At 38.5% G+C, this 24,944-nt stretch overlaps 1 protein-coding gene across 2 annotated transcripts; it reads right to left on the bottom strand.

Moving 5' to 3' along the window:
• Positions 1–183: 183 nt before the first annotated feature.
• LOC138404410 (zinc finger protein 846-like) lies at positions 184–20,134 on the bottom strand. Of its 2 annotated transcripts, none has more exons than XM_069508196.1 (10): positions 19,975–20,134; positions 19,800–19,898; positions 18,750–18,884; positions 17,002–18,003; positions 16,483–16,688; positions 15,437–15,575; positions 14,761–14,934; positions 13,834–13,977; positions 12,630–12,827; positions 184–352 (listed from the first exon to the last, which is right to left on the bottom strand). In XM_069508196.1, exons 1-10 carry the CDS (start codon positions 19,999–20,001, stop codon positions 185–187), a joined length of 2,292 nt encoding a protein of 763 aa, XP_069364297.1. In that variant the 5' UTR covers positions 20,002–20,134; the 3' UTR covers position 184. The 2 variants fall into 2 exon arrangements, with proteins under 2 accessions (XP_069364297.1, XP_069364298.1); XM_069508197.1 differs by lacking the exon at positions 184–352 and adding an exon at positions 12,101–12,250.
• Positions 20,135–24,944: the final 4,810 nt, after the last annotated feature.

Here is a 24,944-nt window from a genome sequence, read left to right as displayed (position 1 = left end):
AGATTCAGAATAATATTAATAATTGATTAAAAAGCAAATTCGTGACGTTTTTTCTTTTAAAAATGACACGGTAATTTACACGGTATTCTTTTAGCTAATCCACCGTAATTTAATCTAGAAACACCGTAATTTTAACCCTTGAACACGGTAATTCTCGATTTACATATGGAAACACTGCGTGTCACTAGAGTCCACACTGTGTTCGCTTGGCACTCGCACGTTCGTTGCGAGTCCTCTTGGGCCAGGGCACGTTGAGGTGCACGTGTTTTACGTGCAAATGGTGGCCTGTCGTGCTTTGGAAGGATTTTCCACAATATTTGCATTTATAGGTGGGCCTCGTGTCTTTATGCAACTGTAAGAAAAAAATTGGCAATCAGTGGGGAGTGGGGACTGTGAAATATATCTTTTACTAGCTTATGCCCGCGACTTCGTCCGCGTGGACTACACAAATTTTAAACCCCTATTTTACACCCTTAGGTTTGATCTTTAACTATGAGATTTTAACATGAGCTTACTAAAATATGTCATACTACTAATTGCAAAAATATTAACTACAAAACTTCTTTATAGACACTTCAAAACTGACAGACTTTCATACAAATTTCAAACCCCTATTTTACCCCTTTAGGGATTGCATTTTGAAAAATTCTTTCTTAGCGGATGCCTATGTCATAATAGCTATCTGCATGCCGAATTTCAGCGCGATCCGTCCAGTAGTTTGAGCTGTGCGTTGATAGATCAGTCAGTCAGTCAGTCAGTCACCTTTTCCTTTTATATATCTTTTATTTCTTGGTTTTGTTAAATTGATGGAGACGTGTTTATTGAGTGATGTCTTATGATCAACCCAACTTATGAACAAACAGTAATTATAACAAAATCTTACATGCTATTCATCATAATCATGATTAACCCATCACCGGCTCACTACAGAGCGCGGGTCTCCTCTCAGAGTGAGAAGGGTTTTGGCCATAGTCTACCACGCTGGCCATGTGCGGATTGGTAGACTTCACACACCTTTAAGAACATTATGGAGAACTCTCAGGCATGCAGGTTTCCTCACGATGTTTTCCTTCACCATTAAAGCAAGTGATATTTAATTAATTAAAACGCACATAATTCCGAAAAGTTAGAGGTGCGTGCCCGGGATCGAACCCCCGACCTCCGATTAGAAGGCGGACGTCCTAACCACTAGGCTATCACTGCTTTTACATGCTATTGTTTTCATAGTGGGGCCGATTCTCTTGTACACAATCTCTAAACTAAACTAAATTAACCGGTCTAAATTTTGTGCCATCCTTTTCCGCAAGTAACATTATGAAAGGGATAGCATTAGATTTAGACATGCCATTTTAGTTTAGTTTAGAGATTGTGTACAATGGAATTAGCCACAATATTTCGTTATCTAACCTACATAATTTTGCATCACCTTTCTTCTAATTCGATGCGTTTGCAACCTACATAATATATTACAATTGTCAGCTGAAGTAAAAACCTAAATCTACCTAACTATATAATAACAGTGTTTTTTTTGGATTTCAAATTGATTGTAGAATCAAAATTGAATATTGTAATGATTATAGTCCGTACAAAACGCTCACGCGCCATTTTGACTCTAGGGTTCAACTGTCAATTCAAAAGTACGGTTAACCTTTAAAATATGGACTAAACTCGTAGATAGAATAATAGGTAGATGTAAGTACTGTGACGTTGTAAATTTTGAACTACTAATTAGCGTTTCGCTTTTAATTAAAATCTATTTTTGTTCAAAGTATGTTGGTGCCACCTAGCATCAGGGTGCAGAACTACGCGTGGGTCGATGTTCAGAGTTCATTCGAGCCACAATAGATGGCGTTTGCTTCGTTGTCAATTGTCGTAAAAATAAAACAAAATAATTAAATAAAACCATAATATCATTTGTTTATTGTTAAGTCATTAACAAAACGGTTCTTATAATATATCCTTAGGTTCCGCAAATATTCAAAAATGAATTGGCTTCATGATCAAACTAACTGAGAGCGGCGACACTCGGGTTGCGTCAGGCAACACCGATTGGTGAGATTTAGAATTTTCTCTGGAGTCAACATGTGAAGACGAATTTTTTTCGTTCCAGGAAAATCTCATTCTTTTTCGCCCATGGCTTCGCCTGGGAAAATACAATAGTTATAAAGTTAGTCATCCTAACGTATTTCAATGTTTCATCAATTATGGTGAGTGAAAAATCAAGTAATGTGGATTCGACAAAATGGCGGTTTGGTTAGAGAAAATCCTAATCTCATGATTTCTTTCAGTTCCAGTTATTTTAACTTCCCAAATAAATGAGGATAATGGGTTGTGGGTGGACTTCTGAAAACCATTGGTGGCCAGGAGTTCAATAGGTGAGTTGTGTTTGATCGGGAAAATTCCACGTGTCGAAATTTTCACACAGCACAAATTATAATCTTGTTTTTCTTTGTTACAGGGTTTACGTTTTTACGTTTTACGTTTACGTTTTACGTTTAGCTTCAGTTTTCCGTTTTAGTTTTCCGTTTGCGTTTTCGGTTTTCGTATTTATTTCTTTTGCACATTCACGTTGACAACTTAATTGCTATGGATAAGACTTGGTGAAAATCTTTGTAATGAAACATTTCGGTTGTGAAGAATCAAATAAATTGAGTTTTGGATCTTGGCCGATGCCGTCCAGCTACCTTGCAGTCTTCGCACCTACAAGTAAGCAAATGTTTGTATCCTGCAACAGTTTAGTGAACCTTCTTAGTGTATGTGTACAGTAAGAACCCTGTCTTTACTACTGAGCTTTTATTTTGAAACAATTTTATGAATTTTACTGTGTCATTGTCTATTCCATGCCAATGGCATCTTAAATTTAAAACATAGATTTTATGTACTATCTACCTAAGGCATTCTAATGTATCTAAATTAAGTCTTGGCATTAAGCTAGAATAACTAAGCATTATTAGCCATCACTATGTATTAAGCGACCCCGGTAAAAGTTACATTAAAAACAATTTTGCCTAACATCTAGCAAATTTCATTTATAACACCTCATATACATTACAAGGGAGTCGACGGCTAGCTTCTATTCTTTACTAGGTAGATAGATCAAGTAAAGTAAATTATTATTTTTTTTTTCCTCTAATCTTTGTAAGGTGGTAGATTATTCCGTATCCGGGTATATTTCTATTCCGCCCAATTTACCCACCTTACAAATGGCGCCCGAACGTTTTTTTATATAGTTATTTCAGTATATTTTGAGAAATTTTGTGAATTTTATGAAATGTACTCCGCTGATTGTACAATTTTCTAAGTAGTGACACATTGCAAAGAGCACTAAGCTGTTTTTATGGTTAACTAACTAAATAATAACTAATAGTTAGAAATTTTGTTTGATAGTTTAAGTAATTTTCTGAGTATAGTCCAACATTTTTTCTTACTTAATCAACACTTTATAAATGGTGTTTATGCCGTTCAATTATGTTATTTGACTTACCTTGGAGGTGTATAAGTGAATGTTTGCCTTCAGTTTAGTAATAAACATTGCTTAACTGAGTTGTTGTTGGGTATTGCTTTCAATAGTAAGTACATCTTATGTTTGAAAATTCCGGTAACTTAGTATAATTAAAGTTTTGAAACGCTATGTGCTGTTAACTAGTTACACACATACATTTATAAATACTAAGAGTTACAACTTGTGAAACTAAATATATAAACTATATTCAGAGATTACATTAAGTTCAAGTAGGAAGTTATGAACAATTTTTTGTCAGTGACTTGATACTTCATTATTTTGTTGAAATTTTGTTTAGAGCTGTGTTAAGGTTATGATAAAAGCTACTTCACACACAAAACATGTTAAGTTTAAGTGAATGCTGGTAGTTTAAAGTGACATTTAGAAACAGATTTTGTTGTATTTTAGGTTATGTGTTAAAAGTGTAAAGTAACAGCCATCAAACCATTGCACAATCTCTTTGTTTTTTTGAAAGATAATATGCTAGTCAGAGTTCATTGCAATTTTGTTGCCTGTTTACTTTTGTAATTGTAAAGGTTGTAACACACTGTGTACTCATAAAGGTGATACTGCACCTTACAATCATTTATTCAATTTTGGGAAGTTTATTTTGTTATATTTTGTTTACTATAGTAATAATATGTGCTTGTATTATTAACAATATTTTGGAATAGGAACATAATTGATAAAATAGGTTAGGATAGACTTAAGAATATTGTTTTTGTTGTGTATTTTGCTTGTGTATATTTAATAGTTTAAATAACTTCTTTTGTGTTTGTGTTTAACCAATTTGTATAAGGCTAAACATAGACAGTTACACAAGCTCGATATTTTGTTAAATGTGTTTTGACTTAACACAATGGAACAGACTTTTGCCCAGTTTCATTCACTTTTGAAGGACGAATTGTGTTATGAGGTATCCATTCGTTCCGAAACTCCAGCACCTACAGTGCTAGGTTTAAAGAAACAGTTAAAACAATTAATTCAGGAAATTCCTTCTGAATCAATTTTAGAGACGGATTTCACTTCTGAAAGTGAGTTAGGGGTTATTACTAAAAAACTTCAAGACTTAGAAGATTTATTAAAAAAGTGTTCTGACACTAAAGAGAGACATGCCCTCTGTAGGTCTAAAGCTTTAGCTTCACATTTGTACTTTAGAATTTTGAGAATACAGTGTTCCGAACTCAGCTTAATAAGTAGGAAGAGTGAATTACATACAAAGTTGCAGAGTTTGATTTCCAGATTAGATGCTGACAATGAGTCGTCTCACGACGAATCACTGGATTCCGAGAGTACCGCCGTTGACTGCACTGGTGATAAAAATGTTGCCAAGTGGAAGTTACATTTCAACGGACAGGGTGATCCGCGCAGTTTCATCGAACGCGTTGAGGAATATAAAAGATCTTATGGCGTTTCAGATGGAAAATTATTTGTTTCTGCATTTCATCTTTTTACAGGCCGAGCATTGTTATGGTACAGAGGCAACAAATGTCAAGTTTCGTCTTGGTCAGAATTGAAAACTTTATTTTTAGAGGAATTTGATGCAGTAGATTATGACTACAGGTTGCTAGGTGAAATTCGAGCAAGAACACAAGGCTCTGAAGAACCTGTGTCTATCTATTTCGCTGTAATGTTTGGCATGTTTTCAAGGTTGTCAACACCACTTTCCGAAGAACAAAAGTTACAAATTTTATTACATAATATTCGCCCTTTTTACTCAGAACAATTAGCTCTTGTTGACATTAAGTCTGTCGCAATGTTGAAGGAAAAGTGTCGCAAACTAGAGGCTGCGAGGCAGCGTTCCGCCTTATTTTCTGAGCCTACTAACAGTAAGGCAACTTTAAGTTCAGAGTTTGCTTACAAACAAGTGACAAAACAGATAAACACACTTTCAGTCACACCTGCACCTAAGGTTGATACAAGTAAAGGCACTAATTTTACGAAAACAAATAAACAACTATGTTACAAGTGCGGCAAGGGTAACCATTCCTTTAAATTTTGCAGGACAGTTCCGAAATTTATTAGATGTTTTTCGTGTGGACGTCAGAACTTTACAGTAAAGACATGTCCAAGTTGTAGTAAAAAGGCGATTAGTAAACCCGCTCCGGACAAAAATTCAAAAAACTAATTAGTAAGAACTGTGCAGAGACACAAGTAAAGAACTTGGTCATTAACAACAAAACATCCCTTTTACCTGACACAGTTCTGTATTCAGTGGATAAACGAGACTTTAGGCCACATTTAAAGGTTTTTGTTGACGGTTTTGAGATTACAGGTTTACTAGATTCCGGTGCTTGCGCGTCAATTTTGGGTAACCAGGCGCACAAGGTTTTTTTGAGATTCGGTTATAAATTGCATAGCAGTATTGATACCACATTTTCAGTGGCAAATGGAGACAAACTTGATTGCATGGGTTATATGTTTATTCCGATTACTTATAATTCCGTAACTCACATAATAAAATTTTTTGTAGTACCCTCTATAATAGCGGATGTTATTTTTGGTTGTGACTTTTGGAAAACATTTCAGTTAGCCCCTGGCATTTTTGATAATTTAGAATTAATTAAGGCACCTTCTCAATTTTACAATATTTGTGCGATTGATAATGAACAAATTCATACCATCACTTCTTTTGAAAACTTATCATCTCAACAGAAAGAATTAGCCCAATCTGTAGTAAATAAATTTTTAGATATTTCTTCAGCGAAAATTGGATTGGGTAGAACAAAATTAATTGAACATGTTATTGACACCGGTGATGCCTTGCCAATAAAAATAAAACAATATCCACTTTCTCCCGAAAAGAAGGAAGCTTTAAGTAAAGAGTTAGATAGGATGCTGGAAATGGACGTAGTTACTCCGAGTGAAAGCCCTTGGAATAACCCAGCAATTTTAGTGAAAAAGGCAAATGGAGACTGGAGATTTTGCCTAGATTGCAGGAAATTAAATTCAGTGACAAAGGGGGATTCATACTCAATACCGTACATTCCACAAATTCTAGATAGCTTGAAAGAGGCAAGGTTTTTATCATCGATTGATTTAAGTTCAAGTTTCTGGCAAATTCCATTAGCTAACGACTCTCAGGAAAAAACCAGTTTTACAGTTCCTGGTAGAGGGTTATTCAAATTTAAAGTCATGCCGTTTGGCCTATGCGGTGCACCAGCACGACAGCAGAGGTTAATGGACCAGTTATTTAATCAAAATTTTTGTAGTGATATTGAAAATGGAATAGTATTTTGTTATATAGATGATATTGTTATTTGTTCTGCTGATTTTGAAACCCATTTAATTTTATTAAACAGAGTTCTGGATAAACTAAAAATGGCTCAACTATCCATAAATTTTGATAAATGTAATTTTTTTCGAAACTCTTTGAAATATTTAGGGTATATAGTGGATGAATTTGGTTTACGCACAGATCCTGGAAAAGTTGCCGCAGTTTTGAACTTTCCGACCCCAAAAACTGCACAGGAGGTAAAGATTTTCCTAGGCACTTGTTCTTGGTACAGGCGCTTTATTAGGAATTTTTCAACCATCGCTGCACCACTCAATAGACTAACGAGTAAAGGAAAGAACGCACCTAAATTTGAGTGGAGCGAACAGGCAGAGGTAGCATTTAATACATTGAAGAATGCGTTGGTAACCGCACCTGTTCTTGCGGTACCGAATTTTGAAAAACCATTCAAAATACATTGTGATGCTTCTGCATATGGTGTTGGCGGTATGCTAACGCAAGAAACCGATGGTTGCGATCATCCCATTGCGTATGTCAGTAGGAGCCTAAATAAAAACGAAAGGAATTACAGCGCGACGGAACGCGAGGCTCTAGCTGTGATTTTTGCAGTGGAGAAATTTCAGGCTTATTTTGGTTCCAAGCCAGTCACAATTATCACAGACCATGCATCCCTAAAGTGGTTCTTAAATTTAGAAAATCCCTCAGGACGACTCGCCAGATGGGGTTGTAGATTATCACAGTATAATTTTGTTATCGAACATAGGAAGGGTTGTGATAATGTAGTTCCGGATACCTTGTCGAGACTCATACACGTAGATGTAGTTGGTGATCGTAATGATAACTCTAGTCAACAAGTTTTGGTAGATGACTGGTATGACAAAACATTTAATGGCTGTAAAATCAATCCAGCAAATTTTCCGAATTTTAGTATTTTGAACGATAAACTATATCGTTACAGTAAATGTAAATACCAGCTTCTCAGTGAGTTCGACTGGAAAGAGGTAGTCCACAAGAACGACATCCTTAGAATTATGCAACAAAACCATGCAGATGCAACTGCAGGTCATTTTGGTGTGTTCAAAACTCATCGCAGATTATCCCTCAGATATTTTTGGCGTGGTATGTATAAGGACGTGGTTGAGTACGTTAAGAATTGTGATACTTGCTCTGCGTATAAACACACGACATCAGCCACTCCAGGTCTGCTTGGGAAGCCTAAAGTCTGCGAGAGACCTTTTCAGGTCATTTCGGCTGATTTAGTCGGACCTTTGCCTAGGTCTAAATCAGGATTTACATTTCTTTTTGTGGTGACGTGTTGTTTTTCGAAATATACAATGTTGTTTCCGTTACGGCGCGCCACAGGTGCCGCTGTTGTTAAAGCGCTAGAGAATTTTGTATTCTTGAACCATAGTGTTCCAGAGACTGTGATTGTGGACAATGGGTCCCAATTTACAGGATCTGAATTCCGTAATCTCATTAAGCGTTATAATATTCCGAAATTACACTACACACCACTGTACACTCCGCAAGTTAACCTTGTTGAGAGGTACAATAAGGTTGTTATGACTGCTGTAGCCGCTTTTGTGAAAGATAACCACAGGTCCTGGGACGAAAACCTGTACAAGGTCCAGTTCGCCATAAACAGTGCGGTTAATGAATCCACTGGATTCTCCCCGTTCTTCCTTGTCCACGCTAGAGAACCGGTCTTAAATGGTTCCTTCTATAAGGACACGGATAAGGAGTACGAGGCCGGAATTCCAAGGGAGGAATACGCAGGAAAGTTTGGAACTTTGGAGGACATATTTGGTCAGGTTAGGAGAAATTTGTTTCAGGCTCATGCAGAGTATGCAACGCATTACAACTTAAGGCGTAGGTCTGCAAGCTATTCTGTTGGGGACATAGTGTGGAAAAAGACCTATCCACAAAGCGACGCTACAAATTTTTTCGCAGCTAAGCTGGCACCTAAGTATGAAAAGTGCAGGGTTGTCAAGGTTTTGTCACCTTTGGTTTACGAACTAGTTAGAGTAGCTGACAACCACCCAATAGGCACTTGGCATATTAAGGATATTAAGAAGTAGATATTTGCCATTACTTAGTTTGGTCTAAACTGTTTGAATATTTAAGTTACCAATATTCAATTAGGAATTTGTATGAGTGTAGTGATGTTCTGAGTTAACAGTTACATTACCATGGTTCAGTTGAGGAGGAATGTAGTGGATGTATGTAGGGATGAATATGTGATGATTGGAATGCTTGTGGTAGACCAACCGGTTGAGAAAGTAAAAATGCAAATATCGTACTTTGGGGATAACGAAAAGGGGGGGTTTTGTGTTTTGTTTTCGTTTTCCTTCTAGATAATGGATCATTTCTGTTATTTTTCCGATTCTGTTCCGAGATCTATTTTCTAGGAGAGTTATTTCGTTTTTTTTTCTCATATTCCGATTTTGATTCGGTTTTATTTTCCGAATGGCATAGAGAACGGTTGCCATATCAGATGGACCCGTTCACAACCAGTTTTTCCGTATTTGTTGAGTAACAAATATTAAGATGGTAGTTTAAAAGAGTGAACCACCGTAGGCCTAGACGCATTCTATCAGTCAGCTGAAGAATGATGCCAAGATGTTTCCACTCAAGTGTCTTAGACACCATGAAGTTTTTTTTTTTTGTATATATTCTTTTAGAAGTTAGGGTTGTGTAGTTAAGTATAATGTATAAAACCTTACACTGTTTTCAGTATATTTATTTTGTTAGACAATTTTCCTTGTTAGTAGTAGATGTGCGTTCACGCGTAACTTCTGTGTTTTTTTGTTTGTTTGTTTCAGGCAAATTGTTAGTAGTTGTTGGATGACGCTGAGGGCAGCGTGGTTCAACCTGTTGAACCTTTTCGTAGGAGGGGAAGTATTGTGACGTTGTAAATTTTGAACTACTAATTAGCGTTTCGCTTTTAATTAAAATCTATTTTTGTTCAAAGTATGTTGGTGCCACCTAGCATCAGGGTGCAGAACTACGCGTGGGTCGATGTTCAGAGTTCATTCGAGCCACAATAGATGGCGTTTGCTTCGTTGTCAATTGTCGTAAAAATAAAACAAAATAATTAAATAAAACCATAATATCATTTGTTTATTGTTAAGTCATTAACAAAACGGTTCTTATAATATATCCTTAGGTTCCGCAAATATTCAAAAATGAATTGGCTTCATGATCAAACTAACTGAGAGCGGCGACACTCGGGTTGCGTCAGGCAACACCGATTGGTGAGATTTAGAATTTTCTCTGGAGTCAACATGTGAAGACGAATTTTTTTCGTTCCAGGAAAATCTCATTCTTTTTCGCCCATGGCTTCGCCTGGGAAAATACAATAGTTATAAAGTTAGTCATCCTAACGTATTTCAATGTTTCATCAATTATGGTGAGTGAAAAATCAAGTAATGTGGATTCGACAAAATGGCGGTTTGGTTAGAGAAAATCCTAATCTCATGATTTCTTTCAGTTCCAGTTATTTTAACTTCCCAAATAAATGAGGATAATGGGTTGTGGGTGGACTTCTGAAAACCATTGGTGGCCAGGAGTTCAATAGGTGAGTTGTGTTTGATCGGGAAAATTCCACGTGTCGAAATTTTCACACAGCACAAATTATAATCTTGTTTTTCTTTGTTACAGGGTTTACGTTTTTACGTTTTACGTTTACGTTTTACGTTTAGCTTCAGTTTTCCGTTTTAGTTTTCCGTTTGCGTTTTCGGTTTTCGTATTTATTTCTTTTGCACATTCACGTTGACAACTTAATTGCTATGGATAAGACTTGGTGAAAATCTTTGTAATGAAACATTTCGGTTGTGAAGAATCAAATAAATTGAGTTTTGGATCTTGGCCGATGCCGTCCAGCTACCTTGCAGTCTTCGCACCTACAAGTAAGCAAATGTTTGTATCCTGCAACAGTTTAGTGAACCTTCTTAGTGTATGTGTACAGTAAGAACCCTGTCTTTACTACTGAGCTTTTATTTTGAAACAATTTTATGAATTTTACTGTGTCATTGTCTATTCCATGCCAATGGCATCTTAAATTTAAAACATAGATTTTATGTACTATCTACCTAAGGCATTCTAATGTATCTAAATTAAGTCTTGGCATTAAGCTAGAATAACTAAGCATTATTAGCCATCACTATGTATTAAGCGACCCCGGTAAAAGTTACATTAAAAACAATTTTGCCTAACATCTAGCAAATTTCATTTATAACACCTCATATACATTACAAGGGAGTCGACGGCTAGCTTCTATTCTTTACTAGGTAGATAGATCAAGTAAAGTAAATTATTATTTTTTTTTTCCTCTAATCTTTGTAAGGTGGTAGATTATTCCGTATCCGGGTATATTTCTATTCCGCCCAATTTACCACCCTTACAGTACTGTGTAACCGCGTATGAGATAGCGATAGCACGACGTAACGATGAATAACACGACAATTATTACCATTGTTTAGTAGTCAATATTTATATTAACCGATCAACTATATATTTTGTATTAAACGTTTTTTATGTGAAAACAAGTAAATAATTAATGAGAAATACAATTACGCCACGAATTCTCAAAGTTTGTTTTGCAACTTCTTGTATGTATTCTTGAAAAAAACCAGTTACATGATAAGGGACAAAAAATAGATTAGCTGCGTCTCTGTTTATCACATTAGTAACTTTATCTGTGCTCTCTTTTTAGTGCGAATGAGAAAGCAAACGTTCCTGCATCTACCTTTATTACTCTATCTACGTGTCAAAAGTACGGTTCACCTTTAAAATATGGACTAAAATCGTACTTTTGTCTTGGCATTTGACACATAAAACTAAAATGTCGCGTGAAAACTCTTTTTTACGCATCATACATTCATTGTTTTATTAACCTTGATCGCTTCTACGTGACATTGGCGAAGTGAATTGTGCTCGGTGTGGCACTACCAATGAAGTTGGAAGTACTACTACGTCTACTGAAAGCCATAAAGCAAATTAAGAAGAAGAACCTCGATCGCAGGTTTCTTTTAGAAGGCTTTACGGCTCTGGGTTCTAGCCCTTTTGACCGTGTATATAATTGTATAGGAAAATTCAAAACCATAGACCAAATACTGATCAAACTTTTTAATGCCACAAAATATAGCCAACGCTTGGACGATTTCGTAAAACCTGCATCATACAATATTACAATATCAATAGTTCTGATTGGCTGAATTAGTGCCTATTCTTGTTGCAACAATGCATTGTAGCCAATAGTGAGCGAGCGTCAACCAATCAGAGGTGATTGTGATCGTGACATTGTAGCTGTCATTCTACCGCACTTGCGCGATTTGTGACGCAGTCTCATAATCGACAGGTGTTCATGTGTCGGGTTGCCTGTCGCGGCGGTTACGCTTGGGCCGCGGCACGTTCATATGCACGTGCGACACGTGCTGGTCGCGACCAATGCGACCCGTGAACGTTTTGTCGCATATGTCGCACTTGTGGAGTGGACGCGTGGCTTGATGCGACTGTAAAAGAAATGACAACTACAGGGTCTGGTCTGGTGGGAGGCTTCGGCCGTGGCTAGTTACCACCCTACTGGTAAAGCCGTGTCGCCAAGCGATTTAGCGTTCCGATACGATGCCGTGTAGAAACCAAAGGGGCATGGCTTTAATAAAAACTGCCATACCCATTCCAGGTTAGTCCGCTACCATCTTAGACGGCATCAACACTTACCACCAGGTGAGCTTGCAGTCAAGGGCTAACTTGTATCTGAATAAAAAACAAGAAAGAAAAAGAAGGTAGGCGGCTGGCTGTGAACCATCATGCCAAATCACCAACATGTCTAGAGGAAAAGACATGTTGTGCCTTTGAAAGAAAAAAGATGGTCAAGAAATGACCACTCACCAGCATGTGTCGCTTTTGGTTGGACTCGTACGTGAACGTCTTGTGACACACGTGACAGGGGAAGCTGGCCTTGGCGGTATGTCCATTGACGTGCAACCTTCGAGACAAGGCCGTGGTGAACCCCTTGTGACATATCTCACACTTGTACAGTTTCACGCCGGTATGCACTTGCATGTGCTGACGGAGGAACGAAGGCGACTGTGGACACGTAATTTTAATTTTACCACGCGACGTCGCGCGTCAATGTTGGCTATTGATTAACTCGTCATGCGACGTCGCGTGTCAAGGTTAGCTATTGATTAACTCGTCACGCAACGTTACGTAATGGTGCTATTAATAGACTCGTCACGCGACGTCGCGTGATGAGTTTGTAGCGACCCTTAGTTTTAGGTTGTCTATAGGATTGCTAAATGCTTGTGATTCAATGAAAGCTTGTCCGAACCTTGTCAAAGTCAAAGTCAAATTATTTATTCAAAATAGGTAATAAATTACTCTTTTCGATTGTCAGTTGTTGGATTTGTAAGATATAGTGGTGATAGTTATTACGCAAACTTAAAACTAAACTTGATTTCTTAGTACAGCAAGCGCGAGGCATGTTTTCCTAGAAATCATACGATTTTGTTGCTATGCCAACAATAACATACGTCAGCGAGTCAAATCCAAGCTTTCTTATCATTTACATAGTTTTCGACTGTATAATATGCTTTTTTTAAAAGCACACTTTTAATAGATTTTTCAAACTTGTGTAAAGGCAAGTCTAAAATTATTTGTGGAATTTTATTATAAAATATTACACACACCACAAAATATGACTTTCCCACTTTCGCGAGGCGGAGCGTAGGAGTTGCAAGCTTATTACGGTCCCTAGTTTGTCTGTCACAGAAATCACAGATTTTTTTGTAGCTGAGAATGTTAAGTCGAACAATAATTATGTTATTGTAAATATATTGAGAAGCTACTGTAAGAATATCTATTTCCTTAAATTTCTCTCGTAGGGAATCGCGCGGTTTTAAATTATAAATTGCACGTATTGCCCTTTTTTGTAATACTGAAATTTTTCCAATATCCGCCGCTTTACCCCATAGCAAGATTCCGTAAGACACAATACTGTGGAAATAGGCACAAGTCATCACGCCATATCGCGTTGTGTTAAACTAATAGCAACATGGACACGCGACGTCGCGTGGTAAAATATTTCTCTCACCAAGAAGACTTTCCCACACTGGTCACACATGACCTTGGCCGCCAGCTTGCACCTGGCCAGTGGGCGCTGCGCGCGAGTCTTGTCCGGGTGCTCCTTTCTAAAGTGCATTGCGTATTTGCGTGCACCCTGCAGTTTCATACCACACTGAAAAAAAAAACCAGCCAAGTGCGAGTCAGGCTCGCGCAACGAGGGTTCCGTATTACAGTCGTAGTTTTTCGACATTTTGCACGATAATTCAAAAACTATGATGCATAAAATTAGATAAAAATCTATTTTAGAATGCACAGGTGAAGACCTTTCATATGATACCCCACTTGATATAGTCACTCACTTCGAAAATTGAAAATACTAATTATTAGTTCATGACCACAATTTAATTTTTTGTGTGTGATGTAACCACAAATTCACGGTTTTCAGATTCTTCTCCAAATGTCAGCTATAAGACCTACCTACCTGTCAAACATGATTCTAGGTTAACGGGAAGTACCCTGTAGGTTTCTTGACAGACAGATAGACCGACAGACAGACAACAAAGTGATCCTATAAGGGTTCCGTTTTTCCTTCTGAGGTACGGAACCCTAAAAAGGCACTGTATTTGTCCTTTTCAAATCTCCGAAAACAATGTTTTATTCGCAGACATCCTGCAACCTACTACAAACTACAATTAAATAAGTAATTTTAAATTTCGGCTTTTCAAAATTGCTATGCTTGTGGCAATTTTGGGCATTGCTGTAAAGGGTGTTCAGCACTATGACTTACCTGTTCACAATCGATGGACACGTCATCTCTTTTGGGCATTTTGCCCAGCTAAGGGAAATTGGATTTAAATTGACCGATATACGCATGTTTGGGCGACACCTGCATTCTTTCAAAATTGCTATGCTTGTGGTAAGTTTGGGCATAGCTGTAAAGTGTGTGTCGACTTACTTGTTCACAATCGATGGACACGTCATCTCCTTTGGGCATTTTGCCCTGGTAAGGGCAATTGGTTTTAAGTTGGCCTACAGACGCGTGTTTGGGCGACACCTGCATGTGTTGTAAGTACGCTTCCTCAGACGCGAAGCGAATGTTGCACGGCTCACACAACGGTCCAGCTAAGTCCTGAAATAATTTTGTTCAATTGAGATAGCGAGCAAACGAGCAGGCGGGTCACCTGATGTTAACTGATTACCGCCGCCCATTTAACATTTGCAGCACCTTTGCAGTGCCTTTCAGGAATTTGTTGGTCCGCCTATCTTTGCTCTATGTAGTTCTTAAAGACTTGAGAGATAACTAAACAAATACCAGACAGAGATTGTAGTGGACTTCTTATTCACTGACTTCCAAAAAGGAGGTGGTTCTCAATTCGGTCCGTTTTTTTTTTAATGTATGTACATCGATTTTTTCGAGGTTTCTGGACCACTTTGATTTTTTTTTTAAGTTTTTCCTTTTGAGGTACTAAACCCTAAAAACTGTCATACCCTTTCCAGGTTAGTTTGCTTCCATTTTAGACTGCATCATCATTTACCACCAGGTGAGATTGCTGTCAAGGGCTAACTTGTATCTGAATAAAAAAAGAAAATTGTCGAATATAATCTGAATTGTGAAAAAACGTGTCCGCCACCTGCGTTTCGTCGAATCTGTGTGCCCTGTCCATATGCGACTGCAGTCCTTTCTCGCCGATGAAAGAGAAACCGCACAGCGCGCACACGGAGTCTGAAGGGTGCTTTATACGCAAGTGAGACATCCGCGACGAATATTTACTGAAACAAGGACTTGCGGTTACAATACTCTAAACGTTAATACACGCTTACGTAATGTAGCTGAACATTATTTTAGCTACATGACGTAAGCATAACGGCCAACAGCACATACTGAATTCGAGTGTTTGTGGTTGAAAGCCACTAGTAAAGGGATACGACACGGCCATACTGACTTTTAGTGTTCGTGATTGGGTGTCACAAAGCTAAAAAGGGGTCACGACCGTCATACTGACTTCCAATTAGAGATCCGATACAGCCATACTTCCGCAGTCATTATGGCCATATTGTCACCACAAGGTTAAGACCCATTATGCACGTTCGACTAGTCGCTTGGCAAGTCGACGGCAACCATTAGAATCTGTAATTTATATGGAAGTTGCCGTCTGTATACGCACGGAGATGCGCCATCTTCGTGCGCATAGCAACGGGCGGCGTCTAAATAAACAAAATAAAATTAAAATAAACGTCAGTAGTTTACAAACTCATCATGACACAGCCATACTGACTTCCAGCGTGTATGGTTGCACGTCGCTAGCCTATGTAGGATTAACGACACGGCCAAACTGAGTGCCAGCGTTTGTGATTGAACTCTCAACAATTATACTAAGGTCATTACGAATGTGCAAACGGGATCATAAATCATTACGATCAAGAGTTGCGAGACAGCCGCAGAACTCGTTCTCAATAAAGGGATGCCGTTCGGACGCAGGTAAGTAGACGCAGGTAAAAAGTATGGACACTTTTTATAACCTGTTATCAACTAACGACAATTCTTTTGTTGCTGTTACCCAACACCAGAGCATCGGATTCCAGTTCCATAAGCCCTGTAAGTGCGAGCGAGAGGACCGACAAAAAGAATTATGACCCAGTTCGCACGTTCGTAATGGCCCTACTACAGGATACTCACGTAAACTCTTGGTCGCAATGTGTACACTTGTATATTTTGCCATCATGCCACCGCTGGTGAAGTATTGCCGAGTTTCGGTTGTTGCAGACATACAGACACTCGGTACATTTATATATAAAGCGGTGGTTATAACTGAAGTGTTTCTTCTTGAACCTTTCGCTTTTGTAGCGAATGCGGCACATTTCGCATTCAATTAGTCCGAATTTCTGAAACAGTATATTTTATATTTTTTATAGTGCTACCTACACTTCAAGAAAAGTTCTAAATAATCAGTACGATGGCTGCAGACAAACGGACATTTGGTACATTTGTATATAAAACTCTCTCTCTCTCTGTAAATGTGATCTCAAGACATATTTGTTTCTGTAGCGAATCCGGCACAAGTCGACCGGATCTCTTTTCTTGCAGCATCCCGCATGCGGGATGCTCGTGTGAACGCTAGCATATAAGCACATTCGCCATCAAACGGGATCCCGCAAAAAACTGGACTGCCGTGTGAAAGGGACGTAACAAACTTACATCCGTATGTTTGACTATATGTGCGTTGTATGTCTCCGAACGGCGGAATCCACTGTAACACATAGTACATTTGAACAAGGAACACTTGTAGCTATCAGACTCTTTCCTCTTCATAAACTCCGCTTTTTGTTGTTCTTGGGTCAACGCTATTTCTTGGAACAGTTTCAAATTTAATTTTCTACTCGAAACAAATTTCTTCCTATTGGAATGCCTAGTTTTTTTTCGTGTGATTTTTCTTTGGGTACCTTCATTAATAATCTTTTTAACAGGTTCCTTTTTAACACGGATCAGTTTTCTTGGATGTATTTGCTTTTCACTTTCTTTTACAAGAACTTTTCTTTTTCTTAAATTAGTTTTTCTTTCGTTATCATTATTAACTGTTAATTGTGTATTATTGCTTTTTATTTCTTTCTTAATATGTTGTTCTGAAGCCAAGGTTTCCATATCACATTTAATATAATCAGTATCATAATGATCATCAATATCAATATCAATATCACAATCCATATAATTTTTGAAAGCATTAGCTGTATTTTTAACACGAATCGGCACTTTTGAATCTTTTACAGTATTTACATAAGTTTTATTTTTAATTGTTAATTGAGGTTTATTACTTTTTCTTTCTTTCTTAATATGTGGCTTTGAAGCCAAGGTTCCCATATCATGGTTGATATAATTAGTATCATCATCATCATCAATATCAATATCAATATCACAATCTGTTGAATCCATTTCATTTTTGAAATTTTTAACTGCATGAATATTATGTTCATCATTTGCATCTTCTGATATATTGTTGACATCATCATAAATATCATTATCTAAAAGTTCAAATTCACACTTAATTTCTTTAATATTTAGCTTATTTTCTTGTGCATTATGATTATCTTTGATTTCTGTCAAGTGAAAGTCATAGTGGTTTGGTGGGTATAGTTTCTTGGCTATATTAGATGCTAGTTTGTTGCCTGTCCGGTCTATTGTCTTTATAATTTCCATTGATATCTGCAAAATAAATCTGGATATTCAATAAAATATACAAAAAATCAAATCCAAACTGCTCAGCGGGCAATGGAACGGAGCGTTCTTGGTCTGCGCAGAATACACAAACTTAGAAATACCTGCCAAGTTTCGTACTACAGTCGTATTTTTTCAACATTTTGCACGATAAATCAAAAACTATGATGCCTAAAAATAAATAAAAATATGTTTTAGAATGTACAAGTAAAGTTCTCTCATATGATGCTCCACTTGGTATAGTTATCTTACTTTCAAAGTTGATAATAGCAAAGATTGAAGACTTTTAAGATTAAAGACTCTAAATTTTAGTGCACGCTACAAATTTAAAAGATACGCTCGCGACTGGCAGCAGTCACGAGGTTTGACGGCTCTAAATCTAAATATATAAAAGGAAAAGGTGACTGACTGACTGACTGATCTATCAACGCACAGCTCAAACTACTGGACGGATTGGGCTGAAATTTGGCATGCAGAAAGCTATTATAACGTAGGCATCCGCTAAAAAAGGATTTTTGAAAATTCAACCCCTAAGGGGGTGAAATAGGGGTTTGAAATTTGTGTAGTCAACGCGGATGAAGTCGCGAGCATAAGCTAGTTAAATTTAAAACTGTCAAACTGTATCTGTCCTTTTCTAAATGCATTAGTAAGACGAGGATGCGAATACTCTAAAATTTAGGTGTGCACAGAATCAGTACCATTGTCCCATAAAAAATTTGGTCTCCATCTCTTACCATTCCATGCTTCTCAATTAATCCCAATAGTAAATGATAAGCTCTCAGACTCTTGTTCCGAAACTTGCTGCAGTTGCTCAGTCCCTGAGCGCACTCTGTGCAGAACTGTGGCTCAAAATGCAGCTCATCCTGCAGCTGCAATAACAGAGCATATCTAAATATATAAAAGGAAAAGGTGACTGACTGACTGATCTATCAACGCACAGCTCAAACTATTGGACGGATCGGGCTGAAAGGCCCATTCGTCGAAGGCCATTTTGGCCAAAGTACATTTATCAATGACATAAATGAAAGGCATTAGGACTGAGATCACAGATCAAGAAACAAGCACTATTTTGGACATAGAACTCGGAGGAACTTTTTGTTTATTTGTTTTCTCAGTGAGAATTATTGCAATACATACATTGCCAATATTGTCATTACGAGCGGAATTAGTTGAGTGTCTTTTAATTACTCTGGAGTGTTACACACAAATCGTTACGAGCAATATTTCAGTCATTAAATAAGTTTTTTTTAGTATCCATACCATTGATCAATTTTGGCCAAGAATGGGTGTTTCCCTTTAGCATGAAGATAGCTATTATGACGTAGGCATCCGCTACGAAAGGATTTTTGAAAATTCAACCCCTAAAGAGGTAAAATAGAGGTTTGAAATTTGTGTAGTTAACGTGGACGAAGTCGCGAGCATAGGCTAGTTTAAATATATCCGACCGTGCATAGACATCCATACCACAGATCTCGTACATTGCTTAGGTATTTTTAAAAAACTGGCCTGTTAAACTCGCGCACCGAGGGTTCCGTACTAGGGTATATTTTCGACATTTTGCACGATAATTAAAAAACTATTATGCGTAAAAATAAATAAAAATCTGTTTTAGAATGCACAGGTGAATCCCTGTCATATGATACACCACTTGGCATAGTAATCTTACTCTGAAAGTTGAACATACTAATTATTTGTCCATGATAAATTATTAGCCTTCCGTCGTCGGTCGGCTAGACACTTCCCTTTGTTGTACTAGTATAGAATAGATAGAGCAGACAACATACCGAAATTCCAGTCAAATGTTGATATTCCAAATCCAAGTTACACTTGTTGACTGGATACAACTTACACTCCTCACTGGAGTCCAGACATATCATGCAAAACTGTAAAGAAATCATTTTGTAGGCAATTTACAATATGACTATGATCCTAACCTCGGATTCTGAATTTTGTCTTTACCTTTTCGCTGTGCCTCGAAGAACACATAATGCTGTCAGTCCCAGTATTAACACTAACAAGTATTCAGTAGTTAGTCACTAGCAAGTATTATTAAATTATTGTGTTTTTAATTAAAAAAATTCACATCACTGTAAGTACCACTACCTAGGTAAGTGCAAAAAGTAAACATGTAAACATATATAATGTACTCTGTGAAATATTTTTTTTGAACTGGTTTTACGGCTCTGGATTCTAGCCCTTTTGACCCTTCTGTGATGTAAACAAAGTACCAAAACGTATATACATGTATATATAATCGTTACGTCGTGCTATCGCTATCTGATACGCGGTTACACAGTACTTTAATCTAGTTTTTTTACTCAAGCAGTTGTCTACAGTGCGACAAGTAGGCTCTCTTGGCACTTGAATGACATTGACAGGGAGGCGCTGTTGGAGAAAAAAGGAAAGGGAAAGGAATATTCAAACAAGAACGAAATGGACACTTGACGGCAACGTTAGTTCCAATTTTCGCCACGCACCAAGATAGCTTTGTCAGATGTTTGTCAGTTTGTCGCTATTCATCCAAGATTTACAGAGCATAGCAGGGTCATCAATCTTAGAACAAATAGCATGGTACTTCAATTCATTTAGTACCAAAAGGCAATAGCAGACCGCGCTACTGTGACTGGACAAATTCGATATATTATTCTGTGGTCAAGGCATCCCATGTTTAATTTTTCTACCAAATTGGTAGTTTAGTTTACATTAACATATTTGTATTTAAAGAAAAAAATATTCTCTAACCATTAATTTCTATTTACCAATATTTTATTTGGTTCTACCTTTGGTATGTATCATTGATTTAATAAATATTCTTGAAAATAAAATTGTCAGACAATTTTTTGCTATTGATATGGTAGAAATTGGGCAAACAACCTGGTCTGTGCTGGCGGTCGTAATGTTTTCTGATTTTGCTATTTTCAATACCTTTTGTAACTATTTAAAGCCAGTTTTTAGTGATTTCACGCTACGTTTAGCAAACCAGTGAACCTAACCCACGCTAAGTAAGCTGTCAGAGATTCTAGTGTTTTGAGACCAAAGAAATTTTAAGTTTTCCGTACCCATGTTTGAAACAGAGACTTCCAGTGTTTTGAGACAGGACTCCAGTGTTTTGAGACAGAACTCCAGTGTTTATTTACGAGACAGGACTCCAGTATAGTTGTAGTTAGGTACTAGTTAAGTTTAGTGAACATTTCTTACAAGAGGGGCTGTATTCCAGGCTGTTCAGGTTCACTGCAGGTTTGTAAATGCCATTGTAATACCGTCATAGGTATCTACTTTAATCCTTGAATGCAATTTTTTTTAAATTCCTTGAACTTGATGACAATATGGTTCACGCATAGGTTTTTCTTTAAGTATTTGGCGTTCCGATCCAGTGATAGATTCTCTTGACGATTCGAAAGCACCTATTTACAAGTTTATTTGAATAAAGAAGTAGGTATTTCTTTAGTTTTTCTAAACCAAATTCCTATCATGATCAACACATCGCTGGCTCACTACAGAGTGTGGTAGCACGGAGTATGAATGAAACGGCTGCTCACATATTTACAAGATATAATTCAGGATAAACACAATTAATTTAAAACACAAACTGGTTGTCTCGGTGGTGGAGAATATGTGGTAGCACGGAGTATGAATGAAACGGCTGCTCACATATTTACAAGATATAATTCAGGATAAACACAATTAATTTAAAACACAAACTGGTTGTCTCCGACCAGACGAAATCAAGAAAGCTGGAGCTCGGTGCTCGATAGTGATGTGTCGGTCTTGGTATCTGAGGAGCGAATGTGGCCCCTGGATTTCGCCCAGGGCCGCAGGATTTTCGAATCGCTCCGTATTCAAATTTCCGTTCTAAGTGGCAGCTGCGATGTGAAATGTCTTCTTTACAGCTGCCAGTCTTAGAAGAGGCCGCATGCCTCTACATCACCCCCCTACGGAGTAAGAAAGGAGAGAAAAGAAAAAATTTAATAAATTATTTGCTAAGCGGCTTGATAGGGAACGAGGAAGCGAACCTTACGCCCGGAACGCGTGGTGACAGAAGGTTGAGATGGTTGAGAAGGTTGAGAAGGGTGAGAAAATTGAGCAGGCAAATCAACTTGAGGGGGTTGAAAGATATAAGCCGGTTTTAAACGATCAATGGTTACTGCCATTGGTTTGCCTTTCACCTCAATTTTAAAATTTTTTTCACCACGTTCTAACACTCTGTATGGACCAGTGTATGGCTGTTCCAGTGACTTCTTTGCTGTTCCTCGACGCAAGAAAACGTAATCAGCGGAGGATAAATCCTTCGGAATGTAAAAAACAGGTTTACAACGTCTCGACGAAGAAGTCGGAGATAACTCTGACATATGATTGCGAAGCCTATCAGCAAAGTACGCCGGGTCAGAAACATGACCGTTATTAGGTGGGTTGAAAAATTCACCCGGTAATCGTAAAGGTTCTCCGTAGACCAGCTCCGCACTGGATAATCCAAGGTCTTCCTTCCATGCGCTCCTAATACCTAGGAGTACTAATGGTAATACCTCGGTCCATTGCGGGTTGGCATGGCACATAATGGCCGCCTTGAGCTGTCGATGCAGCCGCTCTACCATACCGTTGCACTGAGGATGGTACGATGTCGTCATCCGATGCTGTGCGCCGGTCAACTCGACGATCTTCATGAAGAGATGCGAGCTGAATTGAGAACCACGGTCAGTAATTATGGTAGTTGGACACCCTAGTCTCGCTACCCAGCCAGCTAAGAAAACGCTAGCACATGTTTCTGCGGTAATGTCTGGCATTGGAAATACCTCAGGCCATCGTGTAAAACGGTCAATGACTGTGAGGCAGTACTTAAAACCAGAGGAATAAGGTAAGGGACCTATTATATCTAAATGAATTACAGCAAAACGCTCAGATGGTGGAGTAAAGGTTGATAATGGGGCAGATGTATGCCGAGTAATCTTCGAACGTTGACAAGCCTGGCAAGCTCGTGCCCACATCCGACAGTCCTTCTGTATGGATGGCCATACATAACGGTCCATGACTAGGCGAGCAGTTGCTCGAACACCTGGATGACTGAGGTTGTGAAGTTTCTCAAAAATGCTCCTCCTAAACTGTGGAGTAACGTAAGGACGGGGTTTTCCCGTAGAAACATCACATACCAGTTTAATATTTGTACCAGGTACCGTTATGTAGTCTAAATTCATGGACGTTTCCTTGCGCAGGCTTTTCAATTCTTCATCGGAAGCTTGTGACTGCGCGAGTGCAGCGAGGTCGTCTTCTAAAGAGATGCTCTCCACACGTGAAAAAGCATCGGCGACCAAGTTGTCAGCACCCTTTACGTGCTGAATATCCGTAGTGAACTGTGAAATAAATACTAATTGATTTAATTGTACAGGCGGAAGTTTGTCACGCCGTTGAGTGAAAACATATAATAAGGGTTTGTGGTCAGTATAAATGGTGGCATGTTGACCTTCAAGAATGTGCTTAAAATGTTGCACGCTTTCATAAACGCCTAGAAGCTCTCTGTAGTAAGCCGGCCATTCGGATTGCTTCGCAGTTAGCTTTTTGCTAAAAAATGCAATTGGTTGCCAACCCTTATCAACTTGTTGTTGTAAACAAGCGCCAACATGTGAGCTAGATGCATCGGTAAATAACCCGAGTTGAGCATCAGCGACTGGATGAGCTAGCAGAGTGGCGTTAGCTAAACTCTCCTTGCACGAGTTGAAACAACGCTCTAAGTCAGGCGTCCAAATAAACGGCTTCGCACCTTTACCTTGAATGGCTGACAGAGCATCAATGAGTGGAGCCTGGTACCGAGCTATGCCCGGTAAAAACTTACGATAAAAATTCACCATACCGAGGAATCTTCGAACACCTTGTACCGTCTTCGGCAAGGGAAACTCCTGAAGATCCTTGATGCGCTCAGCTGGCGCACTTATGCCAGCGGCGCTGATTTTATAACCTAGGAAGTTTACTTCTGAAACATTAAAACGGCATTTATTTTCGTTTATTACAACGCCGTATTGCTCTAAGCGTTTGAATAAAATATGCAAGTGATCTGCGTGTTGCTGTTGATCCTTAGAAAAAACAAGAATATCATCCACGTATGCAAAACAGAAATCCAGACCTCGAACAACTTCGTCAATGAATCGCTGAAATGTTTGGCCAGCGTTACGGAGTCCAAAGGTCATGTAAGGAAACTCAAACAGACCGAAAGGTGTTATAATAGCTGTTTTACAAATGTCATCCTTTGCAACGGGAATCTGCTGGTAAGCTTTCACCAGATCAATTGTGCTAAAGACTGTTGATCCACGTAAATTATGGTTAAGATCGCCTATGTGACGCACGGGATACCTGTCCGGTATCGTGCGCGCGTTTAAAGCACGGTAATCACCGCAGGGACGCCAATCGGCATCTCCTTTTGGAGCCAGGTGCAAAGCTGAAGACCAGGGACTATCGGAAGGTCTGGCAGAGCCGCATGCTATCATATTTGCGAACTCTTTCTTCGCGATGGCTAATTTATGTGGGCCCAGGCGGCGCGGACGACATGATACCGGCGGACCATCCGTCGTCCGGATGTAGTGCACCGTGGTATGTTTAATCTCACGCACAGGACCTGGAGGCCTTAAAATAGCAGGAAACTTAGACAATATTTCATGCTTACCCTTTATGGTCCTTACGCTAACCTGGCCATCCGTAGCTATGGATGCCATATGAGAAAGACCGGTCGTGTTGTCGATCAGCCGACCGCTTCTACAATTTGGCAATAAATTAAAATACGATAAGAAATCGGCCCCTATAATAGCGGTGCTAACATCGCATATTATAAAGTTCCACTTGAACTCACGGCGAAGACCTAAATCTAACAATAAAAGAATTGTACCATATGTTTTAATATCGCTGCCATTTGCGGCGCGCATGGTATACTCGGTAGGCTTAAGAGG

The sequence above is a fragment of the Maniola hyperantus genome, chromosome 28, assembly GCF_902806685.2.
Source record: "Maniola hyperantus chromosome 28, iAphHyp1.2, whole genome shotgun sequence".
Taxonomy (NCBI): Eukaryota; Metazoa; Arthropoda; class Insecta; order Lepidoptera; family Nymphalidae; genus Maniola; species Maniola hyperantus.
This window is presented reverse-complemented; position numbering and strand designations above follow the sequence as displayed.